General features: G+C 38.3%; 1 protein-coding gene across 5 annotated transcripts in view; it reads right to left on the bottom strand.

Moving 5' to 3' along the window:
* RCBTB2 (RCC1 and BTB domain containing protein 2) overlaps window positions 1–19972 on the bottom strand; it is a 44402-nt gene that overhangs the window by 13043 nt on the left and 11387 nt on the right. Inside the window, exons 2-10 of one of the 5 annotated variants that reach the window (XM_002919110.4) lie at window positions 17754–17852; window positions 14378–14443; window positions 8553–8708; window positions 8200–8350; window positions 5822–5988; window positions 5120–5278; window positions 4871–4978; window positions 3689–3831; window positions 269–334 (exon numbers count right to left, since the gene is read on the bottom strand). In XM_002919110.4, the coding sequence (XP_002919156.2) occupies window positions 269–334; window positions 3689–3831; window positions 4871–4978; window positions 5120–5278; window positions 5822–5988; window positions 8200–8350; window positions 8553–8708; window positions 14378–14419 (992 nt within the window). In that variant the 5' untranslated portion in view covers window positions 14420–14443; window positions 17754–17852. Of the gene's footprint in view, window positions 1–268; window positions 335–3688; window positions 3832–4870; window positions 4979–5119; window positions 5279–5821; window positions 5989–8199; window positions 8351–8552; window positions 8709–11160; window positions 11270–12209; window positions 12376–14377; window positions 14444–17753; window positions 17853–19972 lie in introns of those variants that run through there. The other 4 variants (XM_034665162.1, XM_011224836.3, XM_019799550.2 and 1 more) reach the window with 4 other exon arrangements.

Genomic DNA, 19972 nt, shown 5'->3' with positions numbered 1-19972 from the left:
TTTTCTCTGAAGATGTTCCATGAAAAATGTGACTGATAGAAACACAGTGTCTTTCTACCCAACATCAGAAAAACAAAATAATTTAATGTCCTACATATGCTTCTGAAATATCTTTATGAGCCTCCATGGAAAGGGAGTAGTCTTTGCCCTTACAAGAGGCAGGAACATGGCTTTGTGGAGAAAGGGTGGAACAGACACGGCAAAGGGGTCAGGATGCAGAAGGCTGTGGAATGCGGGCCTGCCCTAAGCATGGCCTCATGACGTTTACCTGGAACACCTAGCAGCGCACGGGAAGTCAGGGGTGGGGCACGGGCTTGGCTGACGGCAGCAGCTGCTACAGGAATAAGAGTGGAGAAAGTTTAGAGGGAACCTTCAGGCCTAAGCGTGGGACCCAACCAACTGCCAAGGCACCCTGCTGTGGCCTAAGGTCATCTGTTCTTAAATCTGATTCACACCAAGAAGCAAATTCTGATGCTCAGATTTTCCAGTCTAATATGCACCAGGCAGTGACTGTGAACTGAGCTAACCTTCACTGGAAGGATGTCTGGCATATTTCACATTTTACTTTGCAGCGATGTGTAATGAAAAGAAGGGACTACACATTCCTAATAAATAAATAATTTGTGTCACCTCCACAGAATGATCCCCAATGACCGCAGCTTAATGGCTGTGGTACTAGAAATGAAAATGCAGAGAGTGAGGAAGAATATAAAACAGAAAACAATGAGGAGAGAGAAAAGTGATTTGTGAGCAAGAAGAGTGGAGAACAAAGAATGATAATAAAGGGTCCAGAGCAGTGACTCCCAAGCCTGGCTTTGTAAGACGCCAATATATTACCAATTATCACAAGGTGTCACAAAATTCACAAAAACACAAGGCAAAGTTAGCTTTAAATCAGTTTAACTTCAAATATGCTTTTATGAAACTTCAGGAACAAAGACAAATGCTGGTAAATCAAAGTACTGAGACTTCAGAAAGATTGGGAATGACTGGATTAGAGAGAAGAAAATCACTTCAGTCATTAAAATTGCTTTCATGTGAACATAAACTGCTAACAAATGTTATTAGCATTCTTCATCAGAAGTAGACCTCTGTGGGAAAATTTTTAAAAGGTTTTCCTTGGGTTGTCTTTTGAGCAAAAGATCCAATGCAGACAGATTTTCACTTTCCACTTCTGTGAAAAGGTAGCCAGGACCTAAAGATCCACCCCACCCTTAATTCAATCCTTTTGTTCCTAATTAGTCAAACTTCCCTGAAATGGGCCCCAAGAGTCAGAAGTAGGTTCTTGAGAGATAAGTCATAACATATCTGCAAGTTTCAGTCACTGAAAAGGGTGTGTACGTGCAAAACAAGTCCCAGCGGACTGAGGAATTCCTCCCTCGCAATATTCGTGTGGTGGAGAGCCTGCAAACTCAGGGATGACCACAGAGAGTTCAGGCATGGAAGAGAGAAAAGCAGGAATATCTCCTTCAAAACATTCATCCATGATATTTTGAGCCAAAAGAATGATTACGTGGACAACAGTGAGCGTGCAAGTGCATAGCTATTTCTACTTTTTTAAACACTTATAATTCAAAATTTGAAAAAAATTTAAAAAAAATTTTTTTTAATTGAGTTGTTAAAATAGACAGAAAAGCAATACTCTCAAGTACCACGTAAGGAGCCGGCACTCCATAACTCCCATGCCCTGCTTTTCTGCATCTCCTGCCTTCCCCACCAAGCTGCCCTATAATCCGTCTGGCCCAGCGCGACTAGAGTCAGAAGAGCTGGCACTCATTCTGGGGCGATCGGGGACGTGCAGTGCGACGTGGAGCAAGTTGCTGGTGGGGCAGAGAGCCGCGGATTTGGCAAGTCCCATGACAGATGAGTTAAAATGTATGTGAAGCGTGACAGCACCATAAAAACGGTAAAGTGCCATACAAGTATGTTATTTTTATTTCCATGACACCTTTACTTGATCCTTTAACACTTCTTTGTTGTGTGTCTGAACACTGAATATCCCTACTGACTGGATTTGCTAAACTGAGGCATTTCTGTGATCAAAGCCTCAGGACTGTCCCTTCTCTTTGCACTGAGTAGCTCTGAACTACCTTTACGGGAAATGCAAACAGCACGGCTGTATGCATCCACACACACCCGCTGGTTCCTGAGTCCAGTCCCTCTCCTCCTGCCCAGTCCTTAAGAGGTCCAGGGTCTTATTCTAAGATTGTGGGGAAATAAACCAAAAACAGATCTTTTTTTTTTTTTACCTATTTGACATAGGTTAAACAAAATTAGCCAAGCTTATAACACTCAAATGAAAATCAAGGGGGTTGAAAATGACAATTTGGTTCTTCACCTTCATTGTTAAATATTCCAACAGGAAAATACAAAAGAATTGCATACAAATGCAAGATAATCTATGTGTCCATATATTTGCTTTAAAATCAGACATAACAAAAATTAATATGCACAATAAAAAAGGAAATATCAGTATTAACTTCTACAATGATTATAACCCTGGTTTCACCAAAACACTAATGAAATATTCTTGTTCCACAGTACTGTGTCAAAAAGATGTAGAATGAAAAGGCAGTGATATAGCCATGTTTGAGACATTCAAAAGGCTTTCAGAAATAGTAGGATAATTTGGGGGAAAATTCTGGATATGTTAATTACTTAACACAAACTTGTTGTTAAGACACAAAGTGTCTTAATTTTCTAACCATTTTACACTTCCTCATAGTGATAGCGTGGGAGCTAAAATAATGAGACAGTCCTATCCTTTCAACTAGCAATTTTATAAGTAGCTGAGTGAATAGCTTTATACCCTACCCAATTTGAGGTACTTTCATTTTCCTAAGCCACAGAAGATTGACCTCAAGTGTTATTCAACTTCCTCTTAGGAAGATCGGTAGGAGAAGGAAGGGAAGAATGAAGTGGGGGGATAAACAGAAGGGGGAATGAACCACAAGAGACTATGGACTCTGGGAAACAAACTGAGGGCTTCAGAGGGGAGGTGGGTGGGGGATTGGGATAGGCCGGTGCTGGGTATTAAGGACGGCACGTATTGCATGGTGCACTGGGTGTTATACGCAAATAACGAATCATGGAACATTGCATCAAAAACTGGGGATGTACTGTATGGTGACTAACGTAACAAAATAAAAATTATATAAAAAAAGAATATAAAACAGAAAACAATAAGGAGGAGGAAAAGGTAATTTGTGAGGGAGAAGAATAAAGTAGGATAGCTGTTGGAGGTTTAGTCCTTGTCATTAGTGTAGAGTAGCTGAAATATGGGTAAGTGAAAGTAGAAGATTTAACATACAAACTCCCCAATGGTTCACAAGCTAATTTTATTTTATTTATTTATTTTTAAAAGATTTATTTATGTGAGAGAGAGAGAGAGCATGAGCAGGGGGAAAGGCAGAGGGAGAGAGTCCTCAAGCAGACTCCCCACTGAGCACGGAGCCCAATGATGGGCTCCCAGGACCCTGAGATCATGACCCGAGCTGAAAACAAGAGTCAGTTGCTCAACCAACTGAGCCACTCAGGCACCCTCAAAAGCCAATTTTAAAAAGGAATGAATGCTCTCACGAAAGAATATTCTAATATTAGCAGAAAGTTCCCCACAATTCTATATCATGTCTATGTTCTGTTTTATCAGTAAGGAACATGCAAGTTATTTTGAAAATGCACGTATTACCTGTCCTTTTCCACGATGACAGGTGCAGGATAGGACTGGTTACTTTTATTCCCAGTGCCCAACTGGCCATAAGAATTTGCACCCCAAGCATACACTTGACCTTCGTCTGTTAACACTAATGTGTGTGCATAGCCACAGGCAACCTGGAAAGAGAAAACCCAAATCCATTTAGGCCTGCAAATATGCTTTCACAAGATAGGTGAAGAATCAAAGATGTAAAAAAAAAAAAAGAAGAAGAAGAGGGAGCTTGCTCAGAGATGCAAAACATTAAGGTAACCAGTACTTGTCCAGAACTAGCTTAGTCTGTGTGTGGCCAAAACTGCAGTAAGTTCAGCACGAGTCCTGTGGTGACACGAGTCTGGTTTGTTCAGCCTTCATGTGGCATTCATTGCGCTCACAGAGATGAAGGGGTATGGAGTGAATATGCAATACAATTTTACTTTTTAAGAATTTTTTTCCTTTTTTATTGTAGAAGTAAAACATGTTCAATGTGGAAAAAATGTAGAAAAGTATAAATATGAAAGTAATGTCAAGATGAGGATTATTTTCCTACTTCTAGATAGATACAGGGATATGTACCATGTCTCCATGCACCATGTCTATATCTTTATTTTTACTTGATATCACACAGCACTATTTCCATACCATTAAAAACCCTTTATAAACATCATCTCCATTCATACAGATTTAGTATAATTTATTTAAACATTAACTTATTATTTGATTAAATTATGCTACATCTATTATTTATGTTATTTCTTGAAGTTACCATTTTTTTCTTTTCTTTCTCTCTCTCTCTCTCTTTCTCTTTTTGTTATATCTTCTCCACTAATTCTAGAAGTGTCTTTCTTTTTGGTTCCTTAGGATAATACCCTAGGAATAAAACTACAGAACAAAGGGTATGAATACTTTCAAGGCTCTTGACATATACTCCCAAAGGTTCCTTGGAAAAGACTGTAACAATCTATTTATGTTCCAATGGCTACATATGAGAGTGGCCTAGAAACATAAGTTCCCTAATGAACATCTTCAACGTAATTCAGGAAAATAGAGGTTTAGCCTTTATTTCAATGAAGAAAACATCAAGCAGCTAAACTTTTCACCTGCCAAGAAAACTGTACATTGGAATCTTCGCCACTGAAGACTTGAAAACAGGCACACATAAACGAGCTGTGGACGTACCCGCTGGACGCGAATGCCCTGCAGAGCTGCTATTCTGCAGGGAGTTGGCTGGTTGCCGCTACTGCCAAGTCCAAGCTGCCCGTTTCCATTGTAGCCCCAGACATAGACCTGAGGGAAAACCAGAGACTCAATGTCCATGAGAAACAGAAGCAAGCAAGTTCTCGGTTGTGAGAAACATGCCATATGTCAGTATAACACCGGTAAGGCAAATGGTTTTTTTTTAAACAACATAAGAAACAACTTTCTTACCTCCCCAGTGTTCACCACTGCCATGGAACACATCTGCCCACATGCTATGTTCACAGCTACTTTATTCTGTAAGCAGCCTGTGACTCTTCGAGGGATTGGCTGATTGGCTGTTGATCCAGATCCTACCTGCCCGGAGTTGTTATAACCCCAGGCAAACACCTGGGAATCGAAACATGAAACACGCTAATTTATGAAGTGTCTCAACTGGACATAACATGTATTTACAGTGTCTCATCTTTGCTCTCCAAGTGCTTGATATCCATAAATTCTCACACCACAGGCAGAGAAGTTTTTATAAAATTCATTCTTACAAAATGTGTTACTTTATAAAACTAGGTTGTTGGTATTATCTACACAAATAGCAATTATTATTCTCAGATATCACATATTATTAAAATTCTACTTTACCTTAGCCATATTTTCCAGCATTTTGGGATTTTTCTTTTTGCAAATAAAACCCTTGAATATAGCAATATAGAAGGAACATTACAGCCTTTTAAATCATGCAGTTACAGAAATCCCTACTACATAAAGGTACACTTCATGACATAACCACCAGGACTATGAATCTCTAACAAGACTAAGACAGAATTTGAGGAAGATGGTTATTTTAATCAAATGACCATATTTCTAAGACTGCTACAAACATCTATATAATCTTATTGAAAAAAAATCAATGAGATTTATGCTAACTATTCTCACCTCTCCATCAGACGTTAGCACCAAAGAATGGTAAGACCCACAGGCAACTTCAGTGACTTGTTTGTTTGACAAATTAGTAGAAATATGACAGGGCACTAAACCATGATTAGTTGTCCCATTGCCCAGCTGGCTATAAGCATTATGACCCCAGGTAAAGACTTCTCCTTCTGAAAATAAAAAGAAATACAACCAGCTTTCAAAACATCTACTTTATTATATGAACATATATATTGCACACCTCCATGAATGAAAACTAAAAATTCACGTGCAAAAGCACCAAACTCATTCTATAAAAGAATACATTTGGAAAATATAAACTATATTCTATCTCAAAGCAACAAGATGAAATTTAAATGGATGCAATTATAATAGCTGGAAGATAAGTTTTTAATAAACGGCAGAGAAATACTAAGAGTAATAGGAAGAAACATCAGATTGAAAGTCAAAAGACTGTAAGATCATTTAACTTCTCTGGGCCTATTTTTTATCTATAAAATGATCAAGTTAATTTTAAAATCATTGTTATTATATTGTTTACTGTATAGTATTCATATTCAGGAAAGTTCCTAAAATATATATATGCAGTTTTAGAAATAATTATAAAGCACACACCCATGTACTACCCCTCAGGTCGAGAACTACAACCTGATGTTCACTCCAAAATTCCCATTTATGATCTTGAATAAGAGAATTCAGTTTGTCCTGTTCTCGAACTTTAAATAAATGGAATCATACAGTATATACTCCCTTTGTCTGTATTTTCTGCCATATTATTTCTTTGTGCTACATTCCAGATAATTTCTTCTAAACTTCCAGTTTATTAATTTTCTTTTGATGTGTCCAAACTGCTATAAAACTTGCCCACTGAGTTTTTTATTTTGATAATTATGTTATTTGGTTCCTTTTCAAATCTTCTTTGATATCCACAGGTATCTTCAAGTTCATTTTATACCTTTTCAAATACAATAAATATAGCTATCTTGTAACTGGTATCTGATAATTCTAATATCTGATACTTGGTGGTCAGGTTTTGCTTNGTTTTTTTTTTTTTTTTTTTTTTTTTTTTTTTTTGCTGGTTCTTATTCATGGTGCCTCGTTTCCTTGGGTACCTGGTTATCTTTGACTGTGTGCTACTAACTGCCATTGAACACTCATCCTCAGGCCTAGGATGAAGTGAAGGTACCTTCCTCTAGAAAGGACCTCCATTAACTTCTGTCATGCCATTAAGGCATTTAAAGGTACTTGTTTAATAAATCCAAGGCTTGAGATTTCTTGGGCCACCCAGTCTGATGTGAACTGGAATACAAATCCCTGATTACAACCCTTCCGGGAGAGGTTTTCTTCCTTTTCTTTCTTTTTTCCTCCTTGCTTTGCTCACATCCAGGGATTTTTCTTTTCAGTGCCTTAGGGATGGGAGAGCTAACCCATCCGTTCCCTAGATTGTAGCCCTTGGTGGACCTAGCATAACATATGTTAGGTCTCTGACTCATGATCCCTCTGCCTCGTGAATACATCAAACCACAACTCCATTTAAGTGGAGAGGCAGATGCCCTTAAGGCAAAACTAGCTTCAAGTTCCCTTTCAATCTTAGTTCACCCTTTCCTTAAACATGATCCAATAATTCCTCTCTGCCTTGTCAGTGCTTTGATGCCCCTATGAAAAAAAATTTTAAATATTTTATCTAGAATTTTTCGTTGTTTCCAGTGAAGAAGTGGTCCAAAAAATCTAACCTATTCCTGGCAACCAAAATTTTCTAAAATTTATGTGAAATAAGTATACAAAAGAGTGTTTATAAACTTTACTTTCAGTTCAAAGAATACCAATAAAATGAATACCCAGCTTAAGAAAAACTCTAAGGTATGATTTAATTATAATGTCCTATTAGTGTGAATTCATGAAATAGCCATGAGAGTATTTAATTCCTTATACTACTAATGTCAAATATAGCCATCAGTCACTGTTTATGGTCAGAATCCCAGAGCGCTTGGAGTTAGAGGGCATCTTGGACTTCAGCGATAATGTCTTAGTCCATAGATCAGGGAGATCAGGTTCAAAAAATCCAGAGTGAATTCAGCATTTTAATGCAAAATAATTAAACTTTTAAAGTATAAACAAAAGGCGTTTACTGGGCTTACAGCACTGTCATTCTCACATCAAAAGTGCCAATAATAGCTAGATTCCATCTGCTACATCATCTTACTCTGATATTCAGATATGTTCATATCTCATGTTGTCCAAAGTAGAGTCAAGTTCACTGGGTAGAGCCAGAAACTCCTACCCAATCAAAAACTATGTTCCTGATTTAAGGGGTGGTCCTAAGTCTTGTTTCTCAATAAATAAGGCAGTGGCGAAAATTCTACACTGTGTCCCTAAGTTACCTGTTGTTGCAAGGACAATATGGGGGCCACTCCCATAGCTGAGGCAGGCTATTTTTTTGCCACTTAAAGAATCCAGTCTCCGAGGTTCGATGGTACTCTGGACGTCACCTAATCCCAAACAGCCACAGCAGTTTGTGCCAAGCACAAAAATCTGTGGGAAAAGCCACTGTTAGTTCGAGCACTTCTATTTTTGACAAACCCACAATTATTGCTTCATTGTATAACAGTATATAATAAATAAGAATCAACCCTCCGTGCTTTTTTTAAAATCTTAATTCCTTCGTTCTCCCCCAAGATCCTCAATTTAGCAAATCCATTACTGTAAGTGACTGAATTTTTTCTTCAAAATTTACCTCATCGTTTACTGTAGTATATAAAACTTCATTGCCAGCACTGCCAAAGACACAGGCCTGACGGATTAATTGCAGTTCTTCCTCAGAACAAAGGGAGAAAATTGGCCACTTTCCCACATCTAACATCTTCAAAGATGACAGAGTAGCCTGTACTGGCTGAAAAGGATAAATAAATAAACAAACAAATATAATTTAAAAAATATACACACACACACAACATTAAGACTATTAATTACAAAATACTCTTGTTTTTCCTTAGCCCCTTACTTCTGTGGAAGTCAGCTCCGGCTCAAGGAGGGACGGCCCTTCACAGCTCCGGGAACTGCCTTCACAAGCCCACTGCTTCAGTCCTGCTCTCAGGGCAACCAAGAGCCAGAGACCCCTGCTGGGATCAGATCTCACCTACTCATTTTACCTCAGGGCCACAACAATCTTCTGAGGCTGACCTCTGTACTTTCAGTGCTGCCTATGTCTTAAATGTAGCTCTGGAAACTACACTGGTTGAAAAGGCAAGAAAAACTGAGAGAGAGAGCACTGCGATTTCATCAGCCCCTGAGGTCCTGATGAAATGCGTCCTTGGAAAAGAACAATGCTGAAGGCGACACCAAGGAACCAGGCCAGAAGTTCAAGTTCTTGGGTCCGTTCTGACCGTCAGTTAAGCAGTGAGTGGCTTCCCTCACCCCCCCACTCAGGTGTGGGGATTGGTAGGAACATACACCCAGAAAGTGCATATTTGTTGGCTAGGGTTGCCATAGCAAAGTACCACAAGTTGAGCGGCTTACACCAAGAAATGTATTTTCTCGCAGTTCTGAAGGCTAGAAGTTCAAAATCAAGGTATCTGCTAGTTTGGTTCCTCCTGAGGGGTGTGAGGGAAGGATCTAGGCCTCTCTCCTTGGCTTGGGATGGCCATCTTCTCCCTGTGTCTTCACATCATCTGCGCTCTAGGCATGTCTGCCTCTGGGCCCAAATTGCCCCTTTTCGTAAGGACACCAGTCATCCTGGATTAGGGCTCACCATCTTTACCTCAGCTTAACTAATCACAACTGCAATGACCTCATTTCCAAATAAGGTCACTTTCTGAGGTACTGGGGTGTCTTAGTGCATTCGTGCTGCTCCAACAGCATGCCAGACTGGGTGGCTTATGAACAGCAAAAAGTTACTTCTCGCAGTTCCACAGACTGGAAGTCCAAGATCAAAGTACCAATATGCTCATATTCTGATGAGGGCCCCCTTCCTGCTTCAGAGCCATTGCCTTCTTACCATGTCTGCATGGGGTGGAAGGGGCCAGGGATCTCTCTGGAGACCCTTTTATAAAGCACTAATCCCATTTATGAGGGTTCCACCCTCATGACTTAATCACTTCCCAAAATCCCCACCTTCTAATAACCCCCACCTTTGAGGGTTAGGATTTCAACATACTAATTGGGGTTGGGGGAACACAACTAAACCCATAACACCGTACATTAAGATCATAAGCACCTGTGCTCTCATAAGACCATGCAATGTGGACACTGTAAAGCTGTTTTAAAGAGAGCTTTTATTTATTTGCTATACTGGAAACATTTTTACATACGTGCTTTCCAGCTTTCAAAAGGTTAAGGATTACAGTAAGACGCATAAACAGCCAACCCATCTTTCAAATGGCATGTCTGGCCATTTCTCTTAATCACCACAGTCTGCTTAATTTAAAGGAGCAAAGGATTTTCTAAGGCCTGCCTTTCCCATCAGCTATGAAGTCAACCTTATCAGGAAAGAGCTCTGGTAGAAAGCTGACTGGACTAACTACTTATTTTCTACAGACCTGAAAGCATATCCGTCCCTTCCACTTAGAAGTCAGGTGGATATACATATATACATTATGATGCCTTGGCTCACGAGATGATGGAGACTCAGAAGTCCCATGATCTGTATCTGCAAGCTGGAGACCCAGGAGAGCTGGTAGCATAATTTAATGAGTCCAAAGGCCTGAGAACCAGGGAGACAGTGATGTACATCCCAGTCTGAGGGCAGGAAAAGACGAAGTGAAATGACCCCAATCGATCAGTGAAACAGGAAAAAAGGGATGAATTCTTCCTTCCTCCACCTTCTGGTCTATTCAGTCTCTTAACAGCTTGGATGATGCCCACCCACACGGGGAAGGCAAACCATTTACTGAGTTCCCCAATTCAAAAGCTCTTCTCCTCTGGGAACACCCTCACAGACACACCCAGAAGCAGTGTTTACTCTAGCACCAGTGGCCCACTCCAGTTGACACATCAAATTAAGCAACACACCACAAGAAGCAGCCCATGTGGTCATGGAGGCAGAGACTGGAACCATCCACCTCCAGGTCCAGGAACACCAAGGATTGACAGGAGCCTCCAGAAGCCAGAAGAAGAAAGGGAGGCTTCTTGCCTAGAGCCTTCAGAAAGTATGGCCCTGCTGACACCTCAATTTGACTTCTAGTCTCCAGAACTGTAAAAGAATAAATTTCTATTGCTTTAAGCCACTCAGTTTGTGGTACTTTTTCAAGGCAGCCCTAAGAAACTAATACGGAGGGTAGGCAGCCTGTGACTGCCAACAGCCCCCTCCTGAGTTAGTGGCAGCGCCTGCACCAGGAAGAGCTCACCTGATGCCAAAGCCCGCCGCTGTCCCTGAGCCAGCCACTCAAGTCCTAAGACCCTGTCTGTAGAGTAAGTCCTCTGGTATCTTCTGGGCAGCACCCAAGGCCAGGACAGAGCTAAGGACAGAATCCCTCATTACTTTAGCTTTTACTCTAAGCTTCTACTGTAAATTACCTACCTCCTTATATCGTGAAGGAATCTTACCTTCTCTGGCGACTGAATTTTAATTTTTTTTCCTATTTAAGTCTATAAATTTCAAAAAGAACAATGGGATGTGGCATCAAATATTTATAGATGAGCTAATGTGCTAATGAAAAGGATTCTTATATATTATTTCTAATCTTCACAATTGTAGGGCATAGACATTGCTATCCTCATTTTAAATACAAGGAAACTGAGGCACAGAAAGACTAAGTAATCCTCCAAGATCACTTGCTGCTAAAGGTTGCTCTCCATACATCACGTGTTGCAGAGGAAGAAAGTTCACATAAGAAGTTATAACACTGGTAGATCTAGTTTACAACTGCAGGACTTTGGCTGTTCTCATCCAGTCCTTAACGAACAGGGCAATAATACACACTGTGGGTTACCTTCCACGAACAGGGTGGACAGCAATATACAAAGAGAAAATAAGCATTCCTACCTGATTTTTTCCTTTCAAGCAGATTTTTGGATTTCAACCTGCCCTGCTACAAAAATCGAGTGGTTTCTTAGAAATGCCGAGAACCAGGTTGTAAATCCAACAAGCTCCTAAACACCTGTCTATAAGTCATTAGTTCTGAACTTTCTTCCTGGCTCACCTGTACCAAACCCCTAGTACCCACCCTATGACTCTACTAACCACTGGGATTCTTGTGTGTGTGTGTGTGTGTGTGTGTGTGTTGAAGTGTTACCTGCAGTCATACATCTGTTAAAGGATGTCACAAGTCAACAGAACATCAGGTGTGACAGTATCGTTGAACACATATTGAGGGCCAGATAACTAAAGATATAAAAACGAAACATAATCACTCCCTTCAAGGAGCTCACAATTTAATAGAAAACAAATACTTACAATATAACCCGGGTACGACGGAGATGTGACTATGCTGCTTTTAAATGTCTGTCAGAAGGCTGGCTCCTGGAGGTTAATCATCAAAAATTCTTTTTCTAAGTCTTGTGGGGAACTTATATCATGGAGGAACTTATGACTCAATTTATGAAAGGCATACATTTACAGTCTGGTGAGGTAAATATTTCATATCAGTCTCAAGGAATTGTAGCATCTTTGTTCTCAGAAAAAAAAATATTTCTCTACAACACACATATGTGTATATAGGCGTATATATTATATATATTATAAACGTGTATATATATTGTATGTATACATATACTTTGTCTACACAACAAGAGTGTAGGTAGCACAGGATTCGCACACAGCACCCTGTAGGAGCAGCCACCCTGCATGGTGGCAGCCATCTCTGCAGAAGGCCCCCAACCACCTTTGTGCGCAACTGTTAAGTTAGGGACCGGCTGAGCAAGAGCCAAGGGAAGGCAATAGAAAAATCTGCTTGGGGACAAAGCACTACCAGGGAGTGGGAGCTTGACAGTAGACATGATAAGTCATCAAGATCGTGTCTCTAGATTTCAGTCCTAATTTGGCCCAGGTAACCCTCCTTCCTGCACATACTAGTACTATAGGCAATAACTACTCCCTGGCCAGCCTTCCTTTATTTTCCTTTACATCCAGCCCCCCTCCCCCATCTTTCACTGGCATCTGTTTGGGAAATGCAAAGTGGTGAAATTTTAATATTAGCTCAAGGAAAATATAATTAAGGAAACACAGCTCCATAAAATTAGAGACCAGGATGCATTTTATTACTCCGTTGAGAATGTGCAACCTACATAATTCTCCTTCTCTGGCTGAATGAAGAATCAAACCGATTATGATACTTCACTCAACTCTAGACAACTAAGTTGTCACAATTAAATTTAAAATACAGCATATAGAAATAGAACCAAAATTACCTGTTGGGGGATGACTAACAAAAAAAATTATTTAAAGAAATCCACCAACACCTTGCATTTTGAGGATTTCCTGGCAATGTAACACTTTATTCATAATAGTCATTTCACCACTAATTCTGCTAGTCTGTTCCTTTACTTTACAAAATCTGTTCTTCCCAGGAAAGATGAAGAATTTTTTGATTAACATTTTATAAGATTCTCAAGTTCTATACATTCCTTTGTCAGCTACTTTTGCATTTTCCTATTAGGGCTCACAAACAAACATTCAAGTCAGCACCTGGTAATGCCATGGTTTGGTTTCAGAAGTTTTGCCACCTTTGTACACTATGCTGGCTTTGTATAATTATTTACACCTTGTATTGTGTTTTGACCATATAATTATTTACATCTTTTATTGTGTTTTGACCATACTTATTTAAAAACTGCAGAAAAATGAAAATTAATAGTGGCAGGTAATATTAAGCTGTTAATAGTGAAGAACAGATATCGTGTCAATTTAATAAAATTAACACAAGACGGAAATCATGTGCATGCTGAAAGTTGTGAAACTTTTAACATCAGCTGGACACATTGGACTTAAGCTGGTTGACTGTAATGTTGAGCTGTGATGGAAAAGGAATAAATTAAAGAACATCTATGATGAATTAAGAATATGTCATCTAGGGGCGCCTGGGTGGCACAGCGGTTAGGCGTCTGCCTTCGGCTCAGGGCGTGATCCCGGCGTTATGGGATCGAGCCCCACATCAGGCTTCTCTGCTATGAGCCTGCTTCTTCCTCTCCCACTCCCCCTGCTTGTGTTCCCTCTCTCGCTGGCTGTCTCTATCTCTGTCAAATAAATAAATAAAATCTTTAAAAAAAAAAAAAGAATATGTCATCTAAGATTAGGTATTTTATAATGTTGTTAAATCTCTGGGAATGAAGTAAACATTGTTCAACTCAGACCCTTCTGCAGGACAATGTTAGCTGTGAAATCTCCAACAGCACCATCTCTGGGAACCCTGCTCTACCCCTCAGGCAATACCCACAGTCTTCTGCCAGCCCCTTTAGCATTCTATACACCCACAATAATCATCTGTTTGCATCTGAGTCACTACAGTGTGAGCCCCTCAAAGACAGATACTTTCACTGATCTTCCTGTTGGGTGACCAGTAGATGTTTGATACATGTTTCATGCAACAGAAAATACATGCTCCAAAGGCATGGTTTTTTTCTAACCTTGCCACTTTCTCCATAGGAAAGGGAAAGCTCTTCTTCCATATGGACTCAGTCCTGTGCAGTCCCCTAAGGAAAAAGTATGTGGTAAAATCAGGATCCCATACGTTGAATGAAACTAGGCAGGTTAAAATGATTTTACATCCAATTAACAGAAAATAAGCTAAGCTCAAATATGGTGAAGGGAAGATAAGGGTTTAGGCATGAGAGTTAATAGCTATAAAACCCAAAAGGTGTTTTAACTGTTCTGGAACTATCATATGGTCTCTTACGGGAATCCTCCTGCAGAGGTCTGGAAAAGTAATCCCAGGACAAGTGAAGATTCTTAAATCTATTAAGAAATAAGTAAAAAATTTTCATTTTACAGTTGACCTACTATAGATAAGAAAAAATAAATTTTAGACCTTGGTCAAATTTTCCCTGGGATTGGAAAGTTCCAAATCACTGTGAAGAGCAGACTTATCAGTTCTCAGCTCCACTAAAGGGTATATGATTTGCTAAGCTGGGGGGAAAAAAAAGGAGGAATGAATGAAAAAATGAAAGGATGAAGAATGAATATGGCTTTGTTTATTCTAGACCTTAACATCAAATCTGCATCAAAAGCCATCAAGTATGTAACAACAGTACTCAATGTTCTTGCCTTAATTAACCATCTCCACAATGACTACTTTCTACCACATAAAAGTACAGCAGAAGCAGCGCTATCAAAAGATACGCAGCATGGGCTCTCTCTTCACTCAAAGGATCCCCTTTAATATTTCTTCCAGGGCAGGTCTGGACTGTGGTTCAATCATTACACAGTAAACCATCTCATCACTAAAAATAAATGTAAATAAATATTCTCTCTGTCCCCAAAAACCGTTGAATGAAAGCATATTTAATAATGTTGATATTTCTGATTTATTAGTTTGGGTTCTATTTACTCAAATACAATCCACATTTCAAGAGCTAACAGAACATTTTATCTGGTATTATCTACAAGCAGTTAGAACCTTCTAACAGACAGATAAAAACAATAATCAAAATAAGGTCAAGTCTTAACCGTGTTCCTTATCAATGTTTTATGTGCCCTTGAGGATACTAGTAAAATTTTGTTTTCCTCAGCTATAAAAATGTCTCTCAGAATGTAAGGAAAAATCACACTAATTGAATAATTATAGCTCAAACTATGGCAATTGATACAAATCATTATTTCTTTCTTTTTAAAAAATTTTGATTTATTTACATATGTATGTATGTATGTGTTTAGAGAGTGTGAGCAGGGAGAAGGGCATAAGGAGAGGGACAGAATCTCAAAGCAGACTCCACCCTGAACGCTGAGCCCAAAGCGGGGCTCCATCTCACCACCCTGAGATCATGACCTGAGCCAAAATCAAGATTTGGTAATTAACCAACAAGCCACCCAGGCGCCCCACAAATCATTATTTCTGATGTTTGGAAAAGACATATTTGTTTTTAAAAGAATCACTTAGACTTTTCTCACTTATAAACTTAAAAAACTTGATCTAGTTGCCAATATGGAAAGATAATTTCATGTGACAGTTACTCCTATGTGATCTGTCTTCTCCACTAATTTGCAAACTGTTTAAGAGAGGCAACCATGACTCGTTCACTGCTATAACTACTGCAGGACATGGCTCAGAGAACACGAGACTATATATTGGTTGAAAGCATTATTTGAATACAGCTTTTTGTATATTGGAGACAGCCTGCATTGAGGTTCTTTTCTTTTTGTTTCATCCTAACTGGAACATTTCCCACATCTACCTCAAGTTTACTAGAACAAGAAATAAAAAAGAGAGGGAAAAAAGAAAGTAAAAGAGAAGGGGGAAAAAAAAGCAGAGGAAGGGGTGTCAAAGGCAAGAAAAACAAGGAAATAAGAGGAGAAAAAGGGACCAAAGAAGAGATGTCACTGCCCCCATAGTCATGTAGGCCACTTTCGTTCCTAGGAGAAGTGAAATCTTGCTAATACACTAAGATCCTAGAACAGCAATCCTGGGTTGTTGTTTCCCATCCCATCCCCCTACCATTGTAGGTAACCAATTTCATTGGTTTCTGGTTTATTCTTCCTGTATTTCTTCACAAAAATAAGCAGATATGTGTCTGTGTTTTTATTTCCTAATTCCTCTTTATACAAAAACTAGCATACTTTATATACTCTGGCAATTTGTGCTTTTTTTTCCCACTTAACAATATCTCCTGGAAATCACTCCTTATCAGTTAACAGAGATTTTTTTTTAATCAGCTGAGTATCCTGGGTTTTTTTGTTTTTTGTTTTTTTAATCCTGGTTTTTTAAGGAGGAAAATAAATAGCTCTTTTTGGTGTCTTTGTTCAATTTCGAGTACAATAACTCCTTAAAAATTAGAATGGTGGAACATAGGCCATTCTGTTTGACTAATCAAATTAAGACATAATTGCATGAATGGCATATTGAAATTACCATATTTCAAGAAATAACATTTGTAAAATTCAATTAAGACTAAACATAAGATTAGCATAATTTCATCTCTATTGGTCAGAATGTTGTTGAAGATTTAAAAATTATTCAAGAATAATTACTATTGTACAGTACTATGAAAAAATTGTTGAATTCTCTAGCATTATGGAAAGTAGCTGGATTTTTTTTCCTAACATTATTCCAAGGTGATCAAACGTAATAGAGAAAACTAGCTTCCCCAATTTACACCACTTGAGGAATACAGTTTATGGAATATATGTTAAGGATTATAGTTATCTTATCCTGTTATCTCCATGGTTTCACCAGGCTATTATTATTTTGAGAGAGAGTGTGTGTGAGAGCAGAGGGAGAGGGAGAGAATCTTAAGCAGACTCTGTGTGCTGAGCACAGAGCCCAATGCAGGGCTTGATCTCACAACCCTGAGATCATGACCTGAGCTGAAATCAAGAGTCAGATGCTTAACTGACTGAGCCACCCAGGCACCCCTCACCAGGCTGTTATTAATATAAATGTTATAGCAGTATATCAATATCTACTTCTTAAAAATCCAAAATAAACACACAGAATACCACATCCATGAATTCTAAATAATAGTAGCAACAATAACAATTAAAATAAACAGTTACCTTGTACCACTTAATACCCTGTATTAAGTGCCTTACATTATCTCATTAAACTTTATAATAGCCAAAAGAAACCGATACAATCATTGCCCTCCATTTTATGGACATGTTTCAAAAATCTGACCAACCAACACCAACCAATCAGGGTTAGAGCCAGTATATGAACCCAGGATAATGTCAAAACTCCTCTCCTGGACCCTCCCCTGTATTACAGGGACATTTTAAGTTTTCCTGTGCAGGTTCCAATTTTATTTTGTACTGCCTGGTTGGGAATGTTCCATCCAAAAATTTTTTCACCTGATTGTTTTAAATTTCTGGAGCCTTGTATTCAGTCATCTTTAGTCCTGTTCTTTCTAGATCCTTGTAAGGTTGTCTTCTAGGATAAAGTCAATGTGACTGAAAAACATAAATATATAAATAAATTCTATTAGAGAAAAGCAGAGAAGGAAAAGAATATACCATCTTACAACTTTAACAAGTCATTATTTATCTGAGAAGTATATAGTTTAAAAATTATATTAGCTCTATTATTAAAAAGTCAGCAGTGGACGTGCTCAATTATTAAAAAGTTAATATTGTAAAATATAACCTTTAGATATTACACTTTGTAAGTTTTGGGACCATGCTCCAACAATTTGGACACTGTAACATATAAAAAAAACACAGACTAAAAAAAGTTTAATTTGTAGTATGTCAACATAGGATTCTGGAATGTGAAAAAAGCAAAACTTTCAAACTTTTGGAAGAAAGTATAGAAAACACCTTTGTGACCTTCAGGGTAGGGAAAGATTTCTTAAATTAGACACAAAAGCGTAAACCACAAAGAAAAGACTGGTGAAATTTACTACATGAAAACTTAAAAAATATGGCATACTAAAAGACAAAATGAGCAAAGGAACACACATGCTACGGAATGGGAGAAGGTATTTTCAACATATGTAACTGATGGCTCGCAAAGGATTTGCCTCCAGAATAGATAAAGAATACCTAAAAATCAGTAAGAAAAAAACAATCCAATTTAGAAATGGGCAAAAGAGAAGGCAATTCACAGAAATAATTAATAAACATATTAAAATATGCTCAAATTCACTATGGAAATGCAATCATAATGAGATAGATCTCACCCATCACCTCTGCAAAATTGAAGAGGGATAATTCCTAGTGTTAATGAGGATGCAGCTCAAATATCAAATACCACACTCATGCTGCTATAAGAAGCGTAACCTGGCATAATCACTTTAAAGAGCAACTCAACAATATTTAGGCCAGAGCAGTGTCTTCCATTCAATCCTTTTTGATACATATAAGTACCTGAAACAAAAGGTTCACAAAATAACTTATTACTCTTATTACATGAGTTGCTTAGGGATATCTTCTTTTCTATTTTTTCTATTCTATTCTACCCCTACTCTGTCCTATTTTATCCTTTCCTATTTCATTTTTAAAAGAAAATGTTGGTCTCAATCCACTAAAATAATTTCAAGATCACTAATAAGTCATGCCTTATAGCTTGGACAATGCTGGCCTAGATGAACTCTAGAGCATATATGCCATTGTTTGCAATAGCAAAAAAACTAGAAATAGCAAACAGAATTGATCAAGAGGATTCACAACAGAATTTATAAACTGGCATGTGCATACCATATAGCAATTAAAATAAATTATCTAGAATCAACTCAGATAAATCTCCAAAACAATTTTAGCCAAAAATCACTAAGTCACAGAATGATACATATGGTACACTATTTAATACAGTATTTGATCTAATTTGATAAAGTTTAAAACATGCAAAAAAATACTATTTGGTAAAGTTTTAAAAACATGCAGAGAGCAACACTATTTTAATGTGTTGTGGATACTGATATATACATATATATATACATATACATATATATGTATATATATGGGGGGACTTTGATGGGAATTTTTTTCATAGGAAAGTTTTGATGAAGGTGATGCCAAAGATAAAATGTAATTCTTTCAATGAATTGGTATGATTTCGCTTTTCCATCTGACAAGACAGTTTTCATGATGTTAAGCTTAAGTTATACTAATCATCTGAGTACAGGAGAATAAGGTTACTTAATTTTTTTTAAAATATTTTATTTATTTAATTGAGAGAGAGCATGTGAGAGAGAGAGAGAGAGAGCAAGAGAGCGTGCACACACAAGCAGGGAGGAGGGGCAGAGGGAGAGGGAGAGGCAGATTCCCGCTGAGCAGGAAGCTCAACACGGGGTGTGATCCCAGGATCCCAGGATCATGACCTGAGACAAAGGCAGACGCTCAACTGACTGAGCCACTCAGGTGCCCCAAGGTTACCCAGTGATAAAGAAAACACAACTTTAGAATCATAATACATCTGTTCTAATAATCCCTTTACCATGGACAAAATAATTCAACAAAGGCTTGATAATCACAATTTATAAACCATAATTTCTTTTGCCATCAGAAACATAAAATTTTATCAATACCAAAGGAAGATAACAAATAAATAACATAGACAAAGTACAGTATCT

The sequence above is a fragment of the Ailuropoda melanoleuca genome, chromosome 7 (genome assembly GCF_002007445.2).
Source record: "Ailuropoda melanoleuca isolate Jingjing chromosome 7, ASM200744v2, whole genome shotgun sequence".
NCBI lineage: Eukaryota > Metazoa > Chordata > Mammalia > Carnivora > Ursidae > Ailuropoda > Ailuropoda melanoleuca.
This window is presented reverse-complemented; position numbering and strand designations above follow the sequence as displayed.